This window comes from Hyaena hyaena, unplaced genomic scaffold (assembly GCF_003009895.1).
Source record: "Hyaena hyaena isolate Hyena2069 unplaced genomic scaffold, ASM300989v1 scaffold_260, whole genome shotgun sequence".
Taxonomy (NCBI): domain Eukaryota; kingdom Metazoa; phylum Chordata; class Mammalia; order Carnivora; family Hyaenidae; genus Hyaena; species Hyaena hyaena.
In genome coordinates this window covers 40,051-62,713 of record NW_024080892.1, presented here as the reverse complement: position 1 = coordinate 62,713, position 22,663 = coordinate 40,051, and the positions used below count along the sequence as shown (strand labels likewise).

The following is a 22,663-nucleotide window of genomic DNA, read 5'->3' as shown; positions in this document are numbered from 1 at the left end:
AAAAACCTTTTAGGTGTTGCTAATAGGTGTGATACCAAAAATGATTAGATATTTTTTACCTCTTAAGTTTAATGACTAGGACTAAAATTATTCTTAGTACTTTTAAAAACTAGCAATAGAAAATAGAGATCTAAAACACTTGAGCAGGTTTCAGGTACTTGGAAGTATTTTTTTCAAATGTTCATTTCCTTTGTCTATATTATTAGTAATGCTTTTGTTATAAGGGTGGGATATCAAATTGGTGCTCTGAGGAATGCCAACCCCAAGTAGTACTACAGTATGGAGTCTTAACTGTACCCAAATATCCAGGAGCTCAATAATTATCTTCCATGGCGTGATTACTTAACAGACTAAACTGGAAACTTTCTTTCTGCCATGAACTATTGAAGTAACTATAAAAATTTTTTGAAGATACAACCTTCTAGAAGATCCAAGTCCAGTTGTAATTACAGAATGTAAAACTATTTTAATTGAATGCCATAATCATGATATAGAATGGTTGAGAATAGAGAGTCAAACTGCCTGGTATAATAAGAAAGGCTTCACTGAGATGGTTGTATTTGAGCTATGCCAGGATAAGTGATTCACCTATAATGAAATAGGGCGGAAAGTTTTCCTATTATTATCTTTTTATCCTTGTTCTATCCAATTTTTTATTGGTAAAATACACTTAACAATTGGTCATTTTAGCCATGTTTAAGTATACAGTTCTGTGGCATCCATGTCAAACATCACCATCCATTTCCAGAACTTTTTTTTTTCCATCTTACACCACAAAAACTCTGTGTCTGTTAAATTCCAAGTGCTCATTCCCCCCTTCTATTAGTCCCTGGTAGCCAGTATTCTTTGTCTCTGAATTTGACTACTTGAGGTAGTTTTCCTGTTATTTAACACTCCTAGCCCACTAGCCCAACCTGAAGTTGTTCAGTAAATTTCTAAATTAAATGGCAGCTAGGAATTAAAGATCATTAGTTATGCCATGAGTTGCCTATATTTTCTTGAGTGGACTCAAATTGCTAATTATTGTTATGATAACCTTATTTATATGGAAACTTTTGTTCTTGAGTGTTTTTTCCAGTTTTATTGATATATAATTGACATATAACATTGTATTAAAATATACGACATAATGATTTGATCTGTATGTATATTATGAAATGATACTGTGATAAGTTTAGTTAACATCCATTACCTCACAGAGTTACAATTTTTGTGTGTGTGATAATGAAGTATTTTTTATTTGATTTTTTTTCACTTAGTTTACTTTCCTTTTTAGACTGAATCTGGATATGGATCTGAATCCAGCTTGCGTCGACATGGCTCTATGGTGTCACTGGTGTCTGGAGCAAGTGGCTATTCTGCAACATCCACCTCTTCATTCAAGGTTTGTGATTATGTATGCTTTAAGGCAACATAAATTGAGTACTGAATGTTGTGAAAAGAACTTGATAGGTTTTTGAAAGAAATTTTCCACATTATATTATTTGATGTTTTAGTTTTTAAGGTGCAAAATCATGATTTTTACAAATTTAAAATGAACACATCAGATTTTATTTTATTCATTAATGAGATAAGATGTAAAGAAAAAAATTGGCTAAAAGAAGAATGTAAGGAACGTTGAAATTATTTTGTTAATGTATGCAAAGCTGGTCACTATTCAGAGATTAGTAACCAAGTATGTCCACTGGACAAAATTCATTTGCACCTCTGTGGACTCAGAATCTTTTACATTACTCTCAGTTTTTTACTACTTAAAGAGTTGTAAAATAGCTCCAGTGCAACAAAATTAAATTCTGTATGATCAGACAACACTCTCTCCTAAGAGTTGTGTGGTTGACACTCATCATTTCTTTGAAAGGTCACCAAGTTAATATGTTTGCCCAAAGCCTTGCACAATTTTTCCTCACAGTGTTTAATTTGAAAATATTAAATGTTATATTAGCACATTGTCAGACTTAACTGTTCCCTTATTTCCTTCAGGCTTATCACTGTCAAGCCACTAATTAGTCATGTTCAAGTCTATTCTTAGGAGTGTTACATTGAACTTGACAGCTCTCCCTACCCCATGCCCTCAGTAATGAGATGTAGACTTTAAAAGGTGATGAAACATCATAGGAGTATATAAATTCTAGTTTTGTTAACTTGGATTACATCCTCACTTTTTGTGTTTTGCAGAAAGGCCACAGTTTACGTGAAAAATTGGCTGAAATGGAAACCTTTAGAGATATCCTGTGTAGACAAGTTGATACTTTACAGAAGTACTTTGATGCCTGTGCTGATGTTGTCTCCAAGGATGAACTTCAAAGGGATAAAGGTTAATTAGGCTATTACCACTATTTTTACTTGGAGAATGAATGGATTTAAAGCCTCTTGATCTTAAAGGGTAATGTCTTTAAGTGATAAAGGTAATTATAGTCACTTGCTGAAAACCCCCATTGTAATAGATTTCAGTATCCATATAACTTGTATACTATATTAACACGTCTAATCACTCATACCAGATGCCATTGAAGACTTTTACATGATTTTTAAACTTTTTATTCCATTAAAAAGTATATCTATCATCTTGGTAACATGGGGTATTTCACATGATCATGTCTAATAAATTTACCCCCCTGGGGCACCTGGCTGGCTCAGTTGGTAGAGCATGCGACTCTTGATCTCAGAGCCTTGAGTTCAAGCTTCACGTTGGGCCTAGAGCTTACTTAAAAAAAAATTTATTTTACCCCATGATGAGTCTTAAAGGGAAGCGTGTGTATGTTAAATCTTCCAAATCTGAAATCATTCGATCTCTTTATTCCTCTCTCTTTCTCCTCTTCTTCACCCTTTCTTTTTCTCTTCATTCTGTCTCTCCTCCTCCCTTCCTCTGGCCTTTTTCTCATAGAAGAAGAAATCAATAATGGAGCTACATAAACATTTAAAAATAATATTCAGTGAATTTTTTTTATTTAAGAGAGATGATCTTCAATATATTCATAATGTGAGTTTTTAAAGTTACTCTTCTGTTGTTACTGCTAAAGATATTACTGATGTTGTTAAACATCTGTTCTTCATTTCTTCCTTTGCTGTGAAGACAAAACTGCCTTCAGTATTACTAAATAGCACTAAGTTCATTCCTAGTATAACTGGGTTGCTTGACAAGGTTTCATTTCTTGGTCTTATTAAATGTGTTTGATCTGAGTTGATACTTTTTATTCTCTCTGTTCTTTTCCCTTGCTTCTGCCTTCTTTTGGATTGAGTATTTTTTAAGTAATTTTATTTGTTATCTCCTTTGTTGGCTTTTAGTTATTTCTCTTTGTTAGTTTAGTGGCTACTTTAGGGTTTATACTATATACATTTAACTGCTTTCAAGTAACATGCTACTTCCAAGCATATTGTAAGAACCTATTTTAATTTCTCCCCATTACTGAGGCAAGAGTCTTCGGTGTTCTCTAACCAGTACCCTGTGAATTATGAGGTATATGATGTGGAAATGTACTTTTCCTTGTACTGTGTAGGTTTTGGATACTTTTCCCTGGAATTTTTTCATATGGTTCTTTCTCTGACCTCTATAGTTCGTTCACGTGTGTGTGTGGTAACAGTCCTTTACTGAGTGCTCAAAAGGGCCTGATCTCCGGAAATCTTTCTCTGTACGGGCCTTTCCTCAGCAGTCCTCTGCCTTGTGAACTCTCCTCACCTTTATCTCTGTACTGTCAGTTCCTCCTCACCTTAGGGAGTCTGCCAGACTCCTGGTTTCCTCCTTACTCTACAACTTGGAAACTCTCCCAAGACAGTAACCTGGAGCAGTCACAGGGCTCCTGTTAGTTGTTCCCTTACTCTCAGGAATCACTGTCCTTTGTTGCCTACTATCAACTGTCTTGAAGACCGCTGTTTCATGTAGTTTTTCCAGGTTTTTAGTTTCGTGCTAGAGGGTAGCCTGTTTCTTCTACCTTGGTAGGAAGCAGAAACCCATATTCCTCATAAAGTACTTAATTTTGTCTAAGTTAAGTAGCCTTGAAATTCTTTACATTTGATACACTTTAAGTTTTAGGTTCTTTAACATTTGATATTTATTTCTCTAAAATTAAAGGCAATTGAACTTCTGTTTCTCCTTAAGAAAATTGTGTGTATATCTTTTTTTAATCAAATTAAACATTACACATTATTTTTCATTTGCTTGCAAGTAGCCCTTTCAGCAAAAAGAGAATATATACAGAATTGATTTATTTTTAAATGGTCATACCAGTAGTATAGAACATTTCAAGGACAGAAGTGATAGTGGAAGGCTTAGAAGTTGGGATGTAGTGATAACCAGGTTATATAGAATATTTGAAAACTAACCTTAAACACTATTCATGTTTGAATAAATAGCAACAGTGGTAGACTAATATATTTATTTGCTAGGGCTGTTATCACAAAGTACTACGGACTAGGTGGCTTAAACAAGAAAAATTTATTGTCTCACAATTCTGAAGGCTCAAAGTCTGAGATGAGTTGTTACCAATGTTGGTTTCTTCGGAGGGCCGTGAAGGAAGGATCTATTTTCCCTCCCTCAACATATAGATAGTTGTCTCTTCCCTTTCTTCACATCATCTTCCTTCTGTAAGTGCCTGTGTTTAAATTTCCTTCTTTTAGAAGTACACTGTTCGTCTTGAATTAGGGCCCACCCAGTGACCTCATTTTAATTTGATTACTTCCATAAAGACCTTATCTCCAGATATAGTCACATTCTGAGGTACAGAAAGTTAGGACTTCTATGTTGCAGGGACATAATTCAACCCATAACAACTGATTTCCCTATAAATGCTATTGTAAGAAATACTGATATTTTTAAGAAGACATGCTGGATAAAGTTGAAATAAGGACATGGATACAGTTTCCTACTTTGTAAATCAGAGTTACTGAATCCAGTCTAAGGATCTTTCATTAAATTATCAATACTTTGGAGGCACCTGGGTGACTCAGTTAAGCATCTAGTTCTTGATTTTAGCTCAGGTCATGATCTCACAGTTTGTGAGTTAGAGCCCCACATCAGGACATTGATGGTGTGGAATCATCTTGGCATTCTTTCTCTCTCTCTCTCTGCCCTGCTCGTGCTCTCTCTTCTCTCTATCAAAATAAATAAAGTTATTAGTCCACTACCTTTATTCTCTGTTTACCTTTCCAATGAGAATTTATTCTTTTCTATGTTTTCTTGTTTCTAATTAGGACACTTTCTTTTCAGCCTAAAGAAGCCCTTTTAACATTTCATGTAAGGCCGATTTAGCCAAACTCCTTTAGCTTTTGCTTCTGTGGAAAACTCTTTACCTCTCCTTGAATTCTAAATGATAACTTTGCTGGGTAGAGTATGCTTGGTGTGAAGTTTTTTTATGGCTTAAAGAATTTTAAGAATCACTGTGCTTTATTAAGTATATCATTGAAATGATATAGCAAATTCTCATTTGTTTTAGGTGTTCATTGTTTTTATATAAAATGTTTAATCAGAATTGTTAGTTCAGCTGTCTTAGTTAGACCACCCCACATTGCCATATATATTTCAGTATGATTTAACTAACCTTTAAGTCTTATATATATATTGGGTATATCTTAAACATACTGTTTGATTTTAAAAGAAGATACATGTATCACAATAAAGGAAAGTTTCTATCAATCTTGCTCTTTTTATTCATTGTTATTCATTGTTAGCTTGATGACTTGACGTAGATTACTTAACATTTTTCCACATCTGTTTTCTCAACTGTAAAGTGGATGTTATATCCAGCACATATGATTGTGAGAATTAAGTGAGAACATATATACATTAGAACTGTGCTTAACAGCAAAAATTCAATAATAATAGCTGCTATTTTTAATGTGGTTTGTTTGGTTTGTTGCAGAGATAAGGAAAGCAGGAATGTGCAAGCTCCAAAGATACTTTAGCGTTAATAGATTTGAATGTTAGCAAAGAAGACCAGTCTGATTGTGATGGGGAATTTATATTAGGACAGTGACTTTAAATCATGTCAGACATCCCTTAAGGTGCCTCAAGGATGGACAAGGAATACTTGGTTGGGAAGGAAAGTGGGAAGGCCACTCTTTTAGCCAGAACTGCTCTTGTTTTCATCAGTTTTATGTATTGAGTGTTGGGCTAGAAAAATAAAGTTGAAAATCCCTGTTTGGTGATACGAGGCTATTACATGGTTAGAAACACAGAACCCAAAGCAGATACTAGTGAGGTAAGTGAGCCCCAAACCTTTCAGTAGTATTTAAGAAGAGTTAATCAGAATAGTATTGAGTCAGGGTCAGGATCTTGTCTGATGGTAAGTACTGATTTAAAAGCAGAGCAGTATGTTGTGTTAATGAACTTCTTAAATTTGACCATATTTGCAAATGATTAACAAGAAGATGAAGATCCACACAGTCTGGAAATCTGATGATTAATCTTGGGACTAAGGTGTCTGCAGAGGCTTCAATATGAATGAATACTGACGTCTATAGAAATGATGAACGTAGAAAAGAAAAATGTTAGTCAGGTATTGATATAACTTTGCTAGGTAAAAATGAATAGTAGATATTAGTAGATAATAGCAGCTTATGATTTGAAAAAGTTATTATGGATGAGTAGCAAGATTTTTAAGTGATGAAAAAATGAAATAGCCCAGTAACTAGAAAATGGCAGTATAGAACAAAAGTATTTTCCATGGTGGTTATTACCATTTAGGGGAGGAATAAGAAACAGGAGTGGGCTCTACATCCACTGGGGAGAGATAGCTAAAGTAGATTAAATGTTTGTTGTAGGATGAAATTACTCCTGATGTAAAGAGATATAGACAAGAAGTAAAACATTAATTTAGAACGAAGACTTCTTATATAGAGAGAGAGTACCTAAAAAGAAAATAAAGAAACCATTAAAAAAGTAATAGCAGAGGGGCACCTGGGTGGCTCAGTCAGTTGAGCATCTGACTTCAGCTCGGGTCATGGTCTCATGGTTTATGAGTTCGAGCCCCGCCTCGGGTTCTGTGCTGACAGCTCAGAGCCTGGAGCCTGCTTCAGATTCTGTGTCTCCCTCTCTCTGCCCCTACCATGCTTGTGCTCTGTCTGTCTCTGTCTCTCAATAATAAATAAACATGAAAAAAAAATTTTTTTAAGTGTGATAGCAGAGAATAAAGTTGGGGAGCTTAGGTTTATAAATTTGCATTAAGAGTGAAATACATAATACAGAGGATTAATGTATGTTGGGCTGTAGAAAAAGGGATAGAACATAGAACAAACAAAGAGGTATGCAGAAAGAGAACATAGGGGATTCTGGTTTTTTCTGGAACAGGGCAAGTTAAAAGAGATGTCCAGTCACAGACACATGAGGATGAATGCAAATTGATATCATACCTATAAGTCATTCTGTTTTCGCTACACATGCAGAAATAGTAAATTTAAGAACTCCAAGAGGCAAGTTAAGGTATCTCTTGCATGTAACTTATTCTCTTACAGTCCTGCTCAACCCTTGCAGGCCTCTCTGGTAGACTTATGAAATCACCCCAAGCTGGGTAGGAAGGGATAGGACGACTAAAGAACAAAATAATTCATATCTCAATATTATCCTTTACACAAATGAGAATGGGTACATTTTATCTAATAATGTATTGTATTTAAAGACATTCCACAGCATGTTTGTTGGGCATACCTTGACAACCTTTGAAAATACAGAGGTAAATAAGGTCTTGTACTCACAGAATCCAGAATATACTGACTCATTCCAACATAAGAACAAACTGGTTATTCTATTTCCTTTAATCCTAATATCCTAAAATATATTTTATTTAGTGGTAGAAGATGATGAAGATGACTTTCCTACAACGCGTTCTGATGGAGACTTCTTGCATAATACTAATGGCAATAAGGAAAAGTGTAAGTAGTATATTTTTTCCGGTTGGCTGGATTAAGTGTACTTTCTAAAGTTATATAATAACTAAGTATATAACAAGAATAATTATCTAATTGAGTAGTTTTTTAAAAGCATTGTAACTACTGGAAAGTGAAAGTTTCTTCTAGGAAGAGATGTGAGTAAAATACACATTCTGACATTAAATAATAGTGACAAATCATTCTCTAACAAAGACTCATTCTAAATTCCAGACATTGACTTGCTTATTTCACCAGTATTTTATAAAATCAGTTTCTAGTAGTGAAAGTTTATTTCTTGTGGGGGGGGCATTATAATATAATTTGAATGTTTATTTACAGTATATTCTCCCTGTTTAACATTCTTTTCTGCCTCCACTCAACTGGTATTAAAAAGTATATAATCAGTATTATTAAAGGAAAGTTATTAAAAATAGCTCTGATTTCACCGTGAATTTGTTTATAGACCCAGGAGCAAGGTGGTTTATTTCATATACCCATTTATTGTTGCTGTATTTATAATGGCTAACTTACTAAATGGAATTCTGAATTGTTCATTAGAAACCTGTGATTTGCAACAACATGAATAAAGCTCGAGGGCCTAAATACAGAGAAATAAGCCAAAGACAAATACTGCATGTTATCATTTACATGAGGAATCTTAAAAAAACAACCTGAAAACAAACCAAAAAAATCCAGAAACCTGTGATCCATAGTCAGTACTCTTCTTTTGAAATATCCTAAGAAAAAGTTGGATTAGATTTGTAAAAAATTTTTAAGTTACAATAATAAGACTTTGTGAGGAGAATAAGTTAATCTAATTGTGCCTATTTTTGCTAACATTATGAAAGAATATGAAGTATAATTTGTGTCCTGTTTTTAAATAATTTTTCAAATTGTTGTATGCATGGAATTAATTTTGTTTCATAGATCTCAGTAGAATATTCTTTTATTGATACTAAAATCTGATATTTCTCTCCCCTCTACTTTTTCCTTTTTGCTCTTCCTGTTTCTTAGTTTCATCATAGCTTTCTTCTTCCTTATGACCTGCCCTCCTCCCAGTCTTGCTAAATACTAGCTTCTTACTACAAGGTTATCTTTAAAACTTGGGACTGAAATGTTGAACCTTATCGACCCATCTAGATTTATCTTTATTAAATTAGAAGATTATTCAAGGAAGATTATTTCAAGTTATATTTTAATTTCACAATAAATAATCTGCCTTAATGGAAAAATATTTTGTTTGGATATTGGAAAAATTGTTAAAAGAAATCGTAAGCGTTGCAGGTCCAGTCTTCCAGCCCAGTCAGCCACCCCACCTACACACCCCAGAATAGAATAAAAATTTATTTTCTGTAGAAATTGAAGTGGACAGTTCTAGATTCTGGAATACCTAGCATAGTAAAAGATAGTTGTATTGGCCTATCAAAAAATGATTATGCAGAAATTTACAAACTGATTATTGAAATTTAACAATTTCATTGTTCTTTTTATCTCCAAGAACTCTGGTGGCTAGCCACTAAATGAAAGTCTGTGTACTGAAGCTCCCTTCTTTTGCCCTGTGTCCAGAATACCCATCAACCAGACTTATATTTTCTGATACAAAATAGAACATGACTCTGTAGATGTTGAATGAGCACAGGGAAAGGACCTATAGAGATTTTCTATGTCTACCATGAAGAAGCTGTCTCACTATCAGATCACCCTTCAGTGAAGTCTGTTAATTTTAAAACCCTGCTAATGCTTACAGAGCTTCTAGTAACTTACTCTTAAATGTGAACAGGTAGCCAAATTTCCAGACATTTGAGGAGAACGTCCATTCTCTTTTTCTGGAGACTTGAAATCAAGCAACTGTAGACAAGGTTATTAAAGTCATTTAGAGAAATACCCGACAAGATGTTTGCATAATTTTTTGATCATGAGTCATGTTTAAAGTATACTTGTGGAATGCACTGTTTAAAATAATTCCTTTTGAGGCACCTGGGTGGCTCAGTTGGTTAAGTGTCCAGTGTTGGCTCAGGTCATGATTTCGCGGTTCGTGAGTTTGAGCCTCACGTCAAGCTCTGTGCTGACAGCTCTGATCTTGGAGCCTGTTGCAGATTCTGTGTCTCCCTCTTTGCCTGTTCCCTGTTCATATTCTCTCTCTTTCTCTCTCTTTCTCTCTCTGTCTCTGTCTCAAAAATAAAACAACATTAAAATAAAATAATTCTTTTCTTGGGGCACCTGGGTAGCTCAGTCAGTTAAACATCTGACTCTTGATTTCAGCTCAGGTCCAGATATCATGGTTTGTGGGTTCGAGCCCTGCATCAGGTGTCGTGCTAACAATGTAGAGCCTGGTTGGGATTCTGTCTCCCATACCTCCCTCTCTCTCTCTGTCTCTGCCCCTCTCTGCTTGTGCTTGTGCTCTCTCTCTCCAAAAATAAAAACTTTTAAAATAAAGAAAATAATTCCTTTCGTAGTGTTGTTGGAAATTAACTCTTGTTAGTCACCATAAATGGAAATATCTTTCTGTGGCTAACCTCTAGAAATGAGTTAGAAGCTTTGTATATAATCTGGCAAAGTGAACATAACATGTAGTCATTAAATCTGATACTGCTTGATCATAGCATGGGACTAGAGTGTCAGTCATCTCTTAAAAAAAGACAGAATCTTAGTGCTAGATGCAGCCAGCATCAGAAAAGGGAGAAATGATACCTCATTCTTGGGAGTGGTCATTGTAATGATTTTCACCATTAGGACCATCATTAAAGCTTTGGTCTAGGGGCACCTGGGTGGCTCAATAGGTTAAGGGTCCCAACTCTTGATTTTGGCCTAGATCATGATCTCATGGTCGTGGGATTGAACCCCATGTCAGGCTCTGTGCTGTCAGTACAAAGCCTGCTTGGGATTCTCTCTCCCTCTCTCTCTACTCCTTACCCCACTCGTGCTCGCTCGCGCGCTCTTTCTCTCTCAAAAATAAATAAATAAACTTAAAAACATTTGGTCTGGATTACATATTGTGATTAGTGAATATGTTAAAGGTTTTAAAAATTTAGAACTAGTGTACCAACCTGATAGTAAATTGTATGTATTCCAAGAACAGGATTAGAGGTGAGATGTGAAGAATAGAATAAAACTGAGACAGGTTCTAAGATGATAATAAAAACAATTAAAGGTAATTTGAATAGTAGACTACAGGAGGAATTTTTGGATGTGAAAACACCTTCCTCAGATGCTTGGGTAGCTCAGTCAGTTAAGCATCCAACTTTGGCTCAGGTCATGATCTCACATTTCTAAATCATGGTGGAAGGACTGTTTCCTTGGTCTTCTGTGAACAACATTTACCTCCAAAGTAAAGTTTCTTCTCTTATGTTCTCTGCATTCTTTTCTTTATATTTCTAGAGTCAAAAGGGGAGACTTTATGATAATAGTGTTAATTCATCAAAAAGGTATAACAATTAAACATGTAGTTGTATATAATAACAGAGCCCCAAAACACATAGAGCTAAAACTGAACAGATTTGAAGAGGGAAAAAAAGACAATTGAATTGTAATAGTTTGAGACTTCAGTGTCCAGTTTTCAGTAATGGATAGAACTTTCTTCAGTAGGAAGAAAACCAGCAAGGAAATAAAATACTTACAAACAAACAAACCTGGTAGACATCTGTGGAACTCTCCACTTAACAATAGGAAAATATATATTCTTTTCATTTGTACATGGAACATTCTTTAGGAGAGACCATAAAACAAGCGTCGATTAATTGAAAAGGATTGAAATCATACAAAGTATATCCTCTAACCACAAAGGAATAAAATTAGAAATCAATGACAGAAATTTAGGGTATTCACAAATATGTAGAAATTAACACCCTCATATTAAAGACAAAATCAGGAAATAGAAAATACTATGACACTGAGGCGCCTGGGTGGCTCAGTCGGTTAAGCGTCCGACTTCAGCTCAGGTCATGATCTCACAGTCCATTGGTTCAAGCCCCATGTTAGGCTCTGTGCTGACAACTCAGAGCCTGGAACCTGCTTCAGATTCTGTGTTCTCCCTCTCTCTCTGACCCTCCGCCACTCACTCTCTGTCTCTGTCTCTCAAAATAAAATAAAATAAAGACATTAAAAAAAATACTATGAGATGAATGAAAGGAAAAATACAAATTACCAAAACTGTTGGGCTGTAACTAAAGCTGTGCTTAGGGAAACTTATAGCTGAAACACCTTTTTTCTAAAAGAAGAAAGAGGCTCAGAATACAACACAGTTGAACTATAAATTGGTTCTTTGAAAAGATACCAAAATTGATAAATCTCCTGTCTTAGCAAATTTACAGTATTATTAACTATAGTCTTCATGCCATACATTAGACCTCTAGACTTATTCATTCTACATAACTGCAACTTTCATTCTTTTAACAGTACTTTTCAAGAGGAGAAATTTTAAATTTTGATGAAGTTCATTTTATCTGTTTGTTTTGTGGATTGTACCTTTGCTAAGTCATATACATATAGGAGTTATTAAAGTTGAAAGTATCATTATTTCACTTAGAGAGTTCTCTTAGAATGGTTTCTTATTAGTGAATGGTATAACATATTATGCTCTCTTGCTTGCATCTTGTAAATTGTAAGATTTTTCATTTAATTCAAAGACTAATTCTGAGTTAAAATTATAAAATATAAATATAAGAGCTATTTAACATGTGCTTGTTCTCAGACTTAATTTTGGATGTTTATTTTAAAATTATACATACCTTATTCATTTCTACAGTTTATCTTTAGATATTTTTTAAATTTTAGGTCTCTCATAATGTAAGGTAGTTCTTGCCATAGTTTTGTCCCGCTTAAAGCTGTCAGAGTATTATCGTTAAAGTATTCCTCTGACCACTTTGTTCACTGGGTGCAGTACTGCAAATAGATTTCAGGAAACAGCATCTGGAAAAAAACTATGAAAGTACATACACTGACACAAGCTTCTTTGCTTATAGAGTATGGATGGAAGTTTTTAAATATTGACAATCAAGAGGGAAATTAGAATCCAAGAGCCTACTCTGACTTGCTGAGCTTTTAAACATTTTCTAGTTTTAAATTTTGATAAAGACCTGTATCTTCATTACAAAGATTTTCAGTGAATAACTTTTTTTTCCCCAGTATTTCCACATGTAACACCAAGAGGAATTAATGGTATAGACTTTAAAGGGGAGGCGATAACTTTTAAAGCAACTACTGCTGGAATCCTTGCTACACTTTCTCATTGTATTGAACTAATGGTAAAACGCGAAGAAAGCTGGCAAAAAAGACTGGATAAGGTAAGTCTTATTTTTTTTCTTTTTCAAAACTAATCCAATTTGATTTCAGTTTTATACTAATTTCTTAGGGGAAAAAAATCTATTGGGATTGGTAAAAGTTGTAGGTACTACTCATCTGAAATTTTGTGGGCATCTTAAACTCATTTTCCTAATGAGATTCACCAGTTTTGTATTCAGTTACTATAAACATAAATTCTTAGTAGGATTTTAATATAAAAATTTTTTTAGTAATAATAAAAATGCCTTGGAATAGAAGTGATGAGCCATTTAACATTACCTAGCTTAATTGTGAAATACATTAAGCTGCATTTTAAGTTCTTTGAGCTGACTTAAACACCAGTTTATAAAGTTAAACATTAACTTACTGTGTTCATAGCTACATATACTTTCCAGGGTCATTGTGCTATTATTTAACATATATTATGTTCATTGAACATTTGCCTCATATTCACCTGGTTCCACCTTTGTTTAGACTTCAGCACTCATAATACTATTACAATATGAATCTTTAGTTCCTAATGTCACCTTTGGTTCAGTGAATTTGTTTAGTAGGAAAACTTCTATTTAGAATTCAACATCAGTAAAATAATAAAATGTTAGAACCGAAACATGTCTCAGAAGATTTAGTTCTGGTCTAATGCCATCATTTAAAGAAGGATCTGAGGCACAGAGACTGGTCCAGAAATGCTAAGTAGCTGTTGGAAGAATTTTACCCAATGTTATATTTCAGCTCTGAATACTAGGCCAGACATTAGTCAAAAACTTGTCATGTATGAGTGAGTCACATTGTTTGTAGTAGTTGAAGGTCTTATCAATATGAGCAGGAAGCTAGGTAAAACAATATTAACACTGGTATAATGGCAGAATGGCCACAGGATTTGAATACTACCATGTGTCTAAGGAAGTCCCCATGTTTAAAAGAAAAGAATTCTTTAAAAAAAAATTTTTTTAATGTTTATTTTTGAAAGAGAGAGAGACGAAGCACGAGCAGGGAGGGGTAGAGAGAGAGAGGGAAACAGAATCCAAAGCAGGCTCAAGGCTTTAAGCTGTCCGCACAGAGCCCAATGCACGGCTCAAACCCACAAATCACAGGATAATGACCTGAGCCGAAGTCAGATGCTTAATTCACTGATCCACCCAGGTGCCCATAAAAGAAAAAAATTCTTAATTACTAGTGACGGCCATATTGAGTGGCCATATATATCTTTTAAAAACAAGCAGTGAAAATGTATATTTAAGGTACAGACATTGTATTACTATTCTAGAGTCAAATTATCAATATTTTCAGAGATTTCAGTTCTATACCAGTGTGAAACAAATTGAGTTTTTTTAGTATTTTATGTGTGTACACAAAAAATTAAGTATTGAGTAAATAGGACAACCCCTTAAATCTATTAGACCATTAGTTCAAGAGTATCATTCAATTTGTCCAGACTAGCTTATTTCAAACTTTGGGGCAATTTCTCTTAAGGTTCCAGTCTCTTGTCTGTTTATCCTTCACTGACGGATCATCATGATCAAGTCATGTACTCTAACCACGCTAACATAAAAATTATTTTATTGAAAATAAAACATGACTTTCCCATCTTTTCAGCAATCAAGTTTCTTACTTGCAGTGCTGAAAAGGGAGGTAGGCTTTTGGATATCTTCACTGTTGTCAGTCTTATCCACTCTTTTTTGTTGGGGGGACCATAAAAGATCTGTGAAAAAGAATTTTGTTGCTTTTCCACACATCATTTTTTTTTTTAGATTTACTTATTTTGAGAGAGAGAGAGAGAGAGTGAGCATGATTGAGGAAGGGATGGAGAGAATCCCAAGAAAGCTTCTTACTGTCAACACAGAGCCCGATGCGGGTCTTGAACTCACAAACCATGAGATCATGACCTGAGCCAAAATCAAGAGGTGGATGCTTAACCAGCTGAGCCACCCGTATGTACCTCCATGCAATATTTAACCAAAGAAAAGCCACAAAAGATGGCAGTATTACGTGAAATTCAGAAACTTCTACATTGTAGAGACTTTTTACAGATGTGATGTCAAATCTTACTCACCTCTTCACTGTAACTTTTTCTCTAAGTTGACATAGGATCTCAGTTACATTTTATGTGAAATGTAAGAGTGTGGGTAAGTGTGATACACAGTATGTATGTGTGTGTATATACCTATGTATAAATAGTATAGATATGTGTATGTGTAGTGTACCTACATATGTGTGTATATATACATATAAATATGTTTATATGTATAAGACACATTATATAACGAAAGTTCTTGAATGGGGAGAGTTGTTTATCAACAAATAGGTCTTTTAAGTGATTCATATAATTAGGAAGGAAAGTACAGTGGTAATTTAATATGATTTAACTGAAGTTTCTGTTCCATTCAAAAAGTATTTGTATGCTTGTAATGTGCTAGCCTCTAAGCTAGAAATGGGGAAACAGCAATGAACAGGAAATTGGCCCCCAAGGAGCTTAAATCTAACAAGGGCAATTAAATAGGTAATAGGTGATATAATGACAGGTATTTGATAGCAGTATTGTTTATACTTTGATTTCTAATGTCAGTTCTATTATTTTTTCAGCTGAGTAATAGAAAATTAATATTTAGTGGTGACAATTTTTCTTGTTTACCTGTAATAATCCTTCTATTATAGAAGTTTACTTAATTGTTAGCTAGTCATGTCCAAGAAGACCAGAAATTCTAAGAATAACAATTTTATTTATTAACAATATTAATAAGAGAAAATCAATTCATTGAAAATGTTTGCTTACATTAATAGGATCTCATGTGTATTCATGTGGTTTTTCACTTTCCCTTAAGTCCTTCGAATGTTACTATTGTGCTGTATGATTTTGTTTTGTTCAGTTTTTAAAGTTAAGGTATAGCATAAGTATGGTGAGGTGTACTACCAGTCTTAAGTGTCCTACTTGATGATTTTTTTGCATATGTATACACCCCTATAACCACCACTTTGATTAAGATAAAGAATTTTTATAGCACCCCGGAAGGTTCCTGCATGCCTTTTGCTGGTCCACCATCTTGAGATGTGACCATATACACTCTTGCATCTGGCTTTTTTCCCTTCAACATTGACCATGAAATTCATTTGTATTATTAAATTTAGTGGTGGCTTATTCTTTTTCATTGTTGTATTTGATTGTATGACTTGAAGTTGCTTATCACGTTTTCCTTTTGATGGACACTTAGGTTTTTATATTTTGGCTATTGTGAATAAAGCTGCTATGAACATTCTTGTACATACCTTTTGGGTGATATTCACTCATTTCTCTTGGGCATGTACCTAGGAATAGAATTGTTGGTTCATGGGGTATGTGCTAGCTGTGGTGGATATTGGCAAACAATTTTTCAAAGTGATTATGTCCATTTATACTTCTTCCAGCAATAGATGTGAATTCCTTTGCTCTTCTCTCTTAGCAACACTTCATTATTGTAAGGTTTTTGTGGGTATATGTTTTGATTTTATATTTTAGCCATTCTGGTTGGTCTGTAGACCCACTTTCTCTTGAGTATGCAAAATTAGTCTTTGGATCCAATGAATAATTCACTGATTTGCCCAAGCTTTAATTCACGTAGGGTATTTGGAAGTAGTTAGTTTTGTGTGAGTTCCTGTGGACTTTAAGTTAGCCCTTAAGGATTTGAGGTAAGGGAAGAAAGGCATTAGATTCCTTATAAGCTTGTTAGACTAAGCTATCACATTTGACCAGTGCAGTCTATTCGTTGTTGTAGAAAGAAGTTTGAGATCGGTGTCAGGGCCAGCTATTTTTTTTTTCTTTTTTAATGTTTGTTTATTTATTTTGAGAGAGAGAGAGAGAGTGCTAGTAGGGGAGCGGCAGAGCCAAAGGAGAGAGAAAATCCCAAGCAGGCCCAGAACTGTCAGCTCGAAGCTATAGGAACCCAGGGCTAGATCTCGGTCTTGATCTCAGGAAGGTGAGATCATGACCTGAGCTGAAATCGTTACTCTCACTCTTGACTGAGTCACACAGGTGCCCGAGGGGGCCAGCCTTTTTTAATGTGTCTATGTGTTCATCTTTGGTCTTTTAGCCCCTTAAAGCTATAGATTAAAGGAGAGGATCAAAGTAGAAATCTATGCTCTTTTTCAGCTCTAAAATAGTTTTAACCAGCAGAAGGAAAAGTACCAGAAATTCATCTTTCTTAGAATATATTTTAGCATTCGTTGATTTCACCTGTAAATTATTTTCTTCACATTCATTGCTTTTTTTCTTTAAAGCAAAATAAATACATACACTTAAATATATAACCTACCTTTAAGATAAATTTTAGTGATGATTTAAATGGTAGCTTGTGTGCAATGTATAGCTCAGAGAAAAGTGTTTTCTTGGGCAGAATAATGCTCATTTTTCATAGGAGTCAACTGTTTCTTTTAATTATTGTTGCTGTTGCTATTGTTTAGCCAAATTATAAAACTTAAGTGAAATGCAGAGAAAATTCCACTTCAGATGTTAATTTTTCACTTGTTGCTTTTTTTAAAAAATAGGAAAGTGAGAAGAGAAGAAGAATAGAAGAGGCATACAAAAATGCCATGACAGAACTTAAGAAAAAATCCCACTTTGGAGGACCAGATTATGAGGTATGAAGTTATATTTTGATTTTAGAAGGAGGAAAACATATGCCATATCTATCATAATGTTGCAGGATTTTATACCAGAATACCTGGATTCATTGTCTCACTGCTTCAAAGAATGAAGAGGTGGACACAAAATGAGCAGCAGACAGAAGTTGTTTGGAATATAAGATTAGAAAGGAAGAATGATAGGAAAGTACTCTTTACAGAGAGGGGACTTTTGAAAGTGAATGCCTGAGGATCATATAGGCAAGGGTCCTTGTTCTATAAGGTTTTGGTCAGCCTTTCCCCTTCCCTTCCCTCTCGTTGCTTCTCAAGTTCTACCCTTATGGGCTTGATCGTTCTAGGGGCTGGGTTGTCCATTCCTGATTGGCTCGTTTTCATTGAATGAGAGTGTTCTATGGCCTTACTTTGGTCTTTTGTCAAATTTCTGAGGTAAATCCGAAGGGGGAGTAGGTGGGGTTTGTTACATTCTTTTTTTTTTTTTTTTAATTTTTTTAACATGTATTATTGAGAGACAGAGCGAGACAGAGCATGAGCATGGAAGGGGCAGGCAGAGAGAGGCGGAGACACAGAATCTGAAGCAGGCTCCAGGCTCTGAGTTGTCAGCACAGAGCCCAGTGCAGGGCTTGAACTCACAAACCGGAGATGGGACCTGAGCGGAAGTCAGACACTTAACCGACTGAGCCACTCAGGCCCCCTGGTTTGTTAACTTTCTTAAGAGGAGCCTTACACCTGAGGGAGTTTGCTGAGTTCAGACACTCCTAGCCTTGTTCCAAAATAGGTGTTTTTCTCCACCCAGGGACCTCAAGCCCTAATCTTTCCCTCTCTGTCTACTGAATCCTATCTTCTCCTATCATAAGTGATTTTTTTTTTAATTTTTAATTTTTTTATTTTTGAGAGACAGAGACAGAGTGTGAGTAGGAGAGGGCAGAGAGAGAGGAAGACACGGAATCCGAAGCAGGCTCCAGCCTCTGAGCTGTCAGCACGGAGCCCAATGCAGGGCTCGGACTCACAAACTGAGTCCTCTTTCCTGTGAGGATGATAATTTTTAATGTTATCTTCTAATTCTTCTTGTTTTTAATAAAAGCAACTTATGCAAGAAAAAAACTGAGTAAAATACAGAGAAAAAGATTTTAGTCTGTGCTGTTATATATACTTTGAGGTCCTGTCCATAGCAGAACATGAGCTTGTCCTCATTGCATTGTCCTTATTTTTTGAAAATATCTGAAACCATCTTCTTGTCTCTTGTTTATTGTTAAGCATTGAATAAATTCTCCCTCTCCATATATACACACTGATATTAAAATTTTAAGATATTTTTCCACAATATTTCTTAGAGGAAAAAAGTATAAGAAATATATCTGATAATAGTCATTAATTATTGTTGATATTCCTGAAATGCACATTTTAAAAATGGAGTGGCAAGGAATGTCATTTAGATAGACTGATAAAATAATTATGGTTAGTTTATTTTTAAGATAATAGAAGAAAAATTTCTCGCCATTTTTTTTCTAGAAAGGAAAAAAGTAGAGTTGCTATTAACTATTTTTTTTAAAAATGTTTATTTGAGAGAGAGCTAGCACACGTGTGTGCGAACAGAGAAGAGGCAGAGAACTGTGAGATCAAGACCTGAGTTGAAATCAGAGTTGGATTAGCTGATTGAGTCACCAGGCACCCCCAAGTATTTTTATGTTGCAATTGATTTCCAGCTGTGGAAATTCATTACGATGAGACTTGAGCTATGATACTTCAAAAAAAATTTGTTTTATAGTTTATTTATTTTTGGGACAGAGAGAGGGCATGAGTGAGGGAGGGTCAGAGAGAGAGGGAGACACAAAATCTGAAGCAGGCTCCAGGCTCTGAGCTGTCAGCGCAGAGCCTCATGCAGGGTTTGAACCCACGAACCATGAGATCTGACCTGAGCCAAGGTCGGATGCTTAACCGACTGAGCCACCCAGGTGCCCCAACCTGTGATACTTCAAAATTATTAAGCTGTCAATTATCCCTTGGAGAATGTGTAAAATTCCTATAATTAGGTATCATTAGGGTTTTAAAAAACCAAATTACTCAAATATAAGCTAGTATAATTTAAACTTTTATTCTGAAGCTAAACAGATTGTTTTTGTTACTTTTGGTTCATTTTGGGGGTAAACTATCAACTTTTTAAAATTACCTAATTTGTTCATATTATAAATAAAATCAGATGTTCATATAGGCAGATTATAGAAAATGCAACAAAGCCCATGTGTGTTTAAAAATTATGGTACCACTTTATCTCCTACCAGCCACATAGAAGTATAGTTGCATACTTGTTTACCTTTGCTTCTGTCAGCATGGGTTTTGGGGGGCAGGGTGGTGGAAAGCAAGGTGGAAGAAGGAGGAGCATTGTGCTGAGTTTATTTGTTCACTAGTTTCAGATTTTTTTAATTGCTTTATTTATTGATATGACTTTCTTAAAAAAATGTTTATTGGCCATTTGTATTTCTTCTCTAATGATTCACTTATCCATGTCCCTGAACATTTTTATTAAGTTTTTATTGATTTAGGAGATGTGGAAGATTAGCTTTTCATTTTTCATTTGTTTTCTTCCTTTTTTAGGTTTTCAGACTTTTGATCATTGGTTTTGCCATATAAAAGTTTTATACTTTCCTGTCATTCCTCAGTCTTTCAATGTTCTTATTGCTACATTTGGTATTGTGCTTAAAATAGCATTCCCTACTTTAAGTGTATTGTATTTTTTTTAGATTATGGTATAATATAGGAATCTATATTTTATTTTAGTGGCATATGTTGAATAAATGATCTGATTTCCATCCATCTGAAATGCAGATACCTCTTTCTCTTTTAATGAAGAACGTGGTTATTAAGGGCACTTAACTTTTTTTCACTCTGAACCCCCCTTTGGTATCAAGTGAAATACTCAGTTCTAAAATGAACTAGGGCTTGTTTTTATACTTTTGCCACTTCCTTTGGCTGTTTGTGAGCCATCTGTATTTTCATGTATGAGTACTACACTTGCATGGATTTTAGACACTAACTCAGAATATGATCTTACTTTGGTTCTTATCAAACATTTTTGATGTTCTAATTATTGAACAAAACTTTACGGTTTTTGTCATGTGTGTCTTCAGAAATTAGTTTATAATCTTAAATTCGTTCCTTAAGATTTACTATATGTGCAAGCTACTATACTAGGCATGGGGATATACAGGATCCTGCCTGAGTACATTATGGGAAAACAAGCTAGTTAACAAGCAAGTATGAAGCACTGTTAGCACTGAGAGGTTTTTGAGTCAGGGATGGCTTCCCAAGGAATACAACATCTTAGCTGAAACCTTAAGAATGAGATGGAACTGGAGGATATTATGCTAAGTGAAATAAGTCAGTCAGGAAGACAGATATATGTTTTCATTCATATGTGGAACTTGAGCAACTTAACAGAAGACCATGGGGAAAGGGAAGGGGAAAAAATAGATAGAAACAGAGAAGGAGGGAAGGAAACAATAAGAGACTTAAATACAGAGAACAAACTGAGGGTGGATGGGGTTGTGGGGAAGAGGGGAAAATGGGTGATGGGCATTGAGCAGGGCATTTGTTGGGATGAGCACTGGGTATTGTATGTAAGCGATGAATCACGGGAATCTACGCCTAAAACCGAGAGCACACTGTACACGATGTATGTTAGCCAATTTGACAATAAATTATATTAAAAAAAAAAATGAGTAGGCTGAGAAAATACTAACCAGGTGCACAGCATAGAATGTTTCTTGTAGGGGCTGAGAAGTAGGAAAACTTTTGAAAGCCAGGAGCTTAAAAAAAATAAATAAATAAACCTAAGAATATTTTGCCCCCAGGGGAACTGAAAGACCTTATCTGTGGAGGGTGGAGCCAGTTGTGAGGAGGGAGTGTTAAGCTTGGCATGCAAGGTCTACAAGAATCCTTACAGATCCTCGGGCAATGGATTTTTTTTTTTTTTTTTTTTTTACAAGTAGTTTATGGTCAAATTGGTTTTCATATAACACCCAGTGCTCATCCCCACAGGTGCCCTCCTCCATGCCCATCTCCCCCCTCCCCCCCACATCCATCCGTTCTCAGTTTGTTTCTCAGCATTCAAGAGTCTCTCATGGATTTTAAGCAAGAGAAGTTTTCAGAAAATCAATCTTGCTCCCTGTTGCGCAGGTAATATTGAAGTTGACAGCTATTGACTAGGAGCTTCCAAGACTTGTCAGTCTTACAGGTGAGAATTGAAGATAGCCTAAATTAAGATAGAGAGTAGGAATAGACACCAGGGTAAATTTAGATAGTTAGAAAGTAGGATTAAAGGGTGTGGTGATTGAAGGAAGGAAACTGGAAGAATCTAGAACAGACCCACCATTCTGCCTTAGATGGGTGTAGAGATAGGGGAAGAAACAGGTTTTAGACATGTTGCATATGAATTTTGAGACATTAGGTATTATTAGATACAAAGATCTAACACTGAGTGAGAAATGGATAGATAGGCTGTGGATTTGGGGAATCATCACATGATGACTAAAGCCTTAAAAATGAATAAGTCCTGTGGGGAGAGCAAGTGTAGAACCCTGAGGAACAGCCATATTTAAGGGATCCAGAGAAGAGGCTTAGATAGACAGGAATTGGGAAAACAGGAATCCAAGGGGAGAGAACTCTTCCAAGAGCGTCATTAACGTAAGAAATGCTGCTAATGGAGCAAGTAAGGTAAAGATTGGTGTGTCCCACAGATTTAACAATGAATAGCTCTTTTCCTTGGTAAGCATGATGAGTTAAAAGGGGCTTCAGTTTTTTAATAAAGGAAACTTTATTCCAATTACTTTAGTTCTTCCTCCCATGTGCCATCAAAGGAAAGATGTACCTGTCTTATTTGCCCGTTTAATTTATCAAAGTAGAATTTTTTAAT

General features: G+C 35.1%; 1 protein-coding gene across 3 annotated transcripts in view; it reads left to right on the top strand.

The window, feature by feature from the left end:
• The window catches only part of CERT1 (ceramide transporter 1), a 107,816-nt gene that overhangs the window by 59,068 nt on the left and 26,085 nt on the right, over positions 1 to 22,663 (top strand). For all 3 annotated transcript variants that reach the window (XM_039245552.1, XM_039245551.1, XM_039245554.1), the window contains exons 5-9: positions 1,277 to 1,384; positions 2,176 to 2,314; positions 7,780 to 7,863; positions 12,985 to 13,142; positions 17,659 to 17,751. In XM_039245552.1, the coding sequence (XP_039101483.1) occupies positions 1,277 to 1,384; positions 2,176 to 2,314; positions 7,780 to 7,863; positions 12,985 to 13,142; positions 17,659 to 17,751 (582 nt within the window). The remainder of the gene's footprint in view (positions 1 to 1,276; positions 1,385 to 2,175; positions 2,315 to 7,779; positions 7,864 to 12,984; positions 13,143 to 17,658; positions 17,752 to 22,663) is intronic.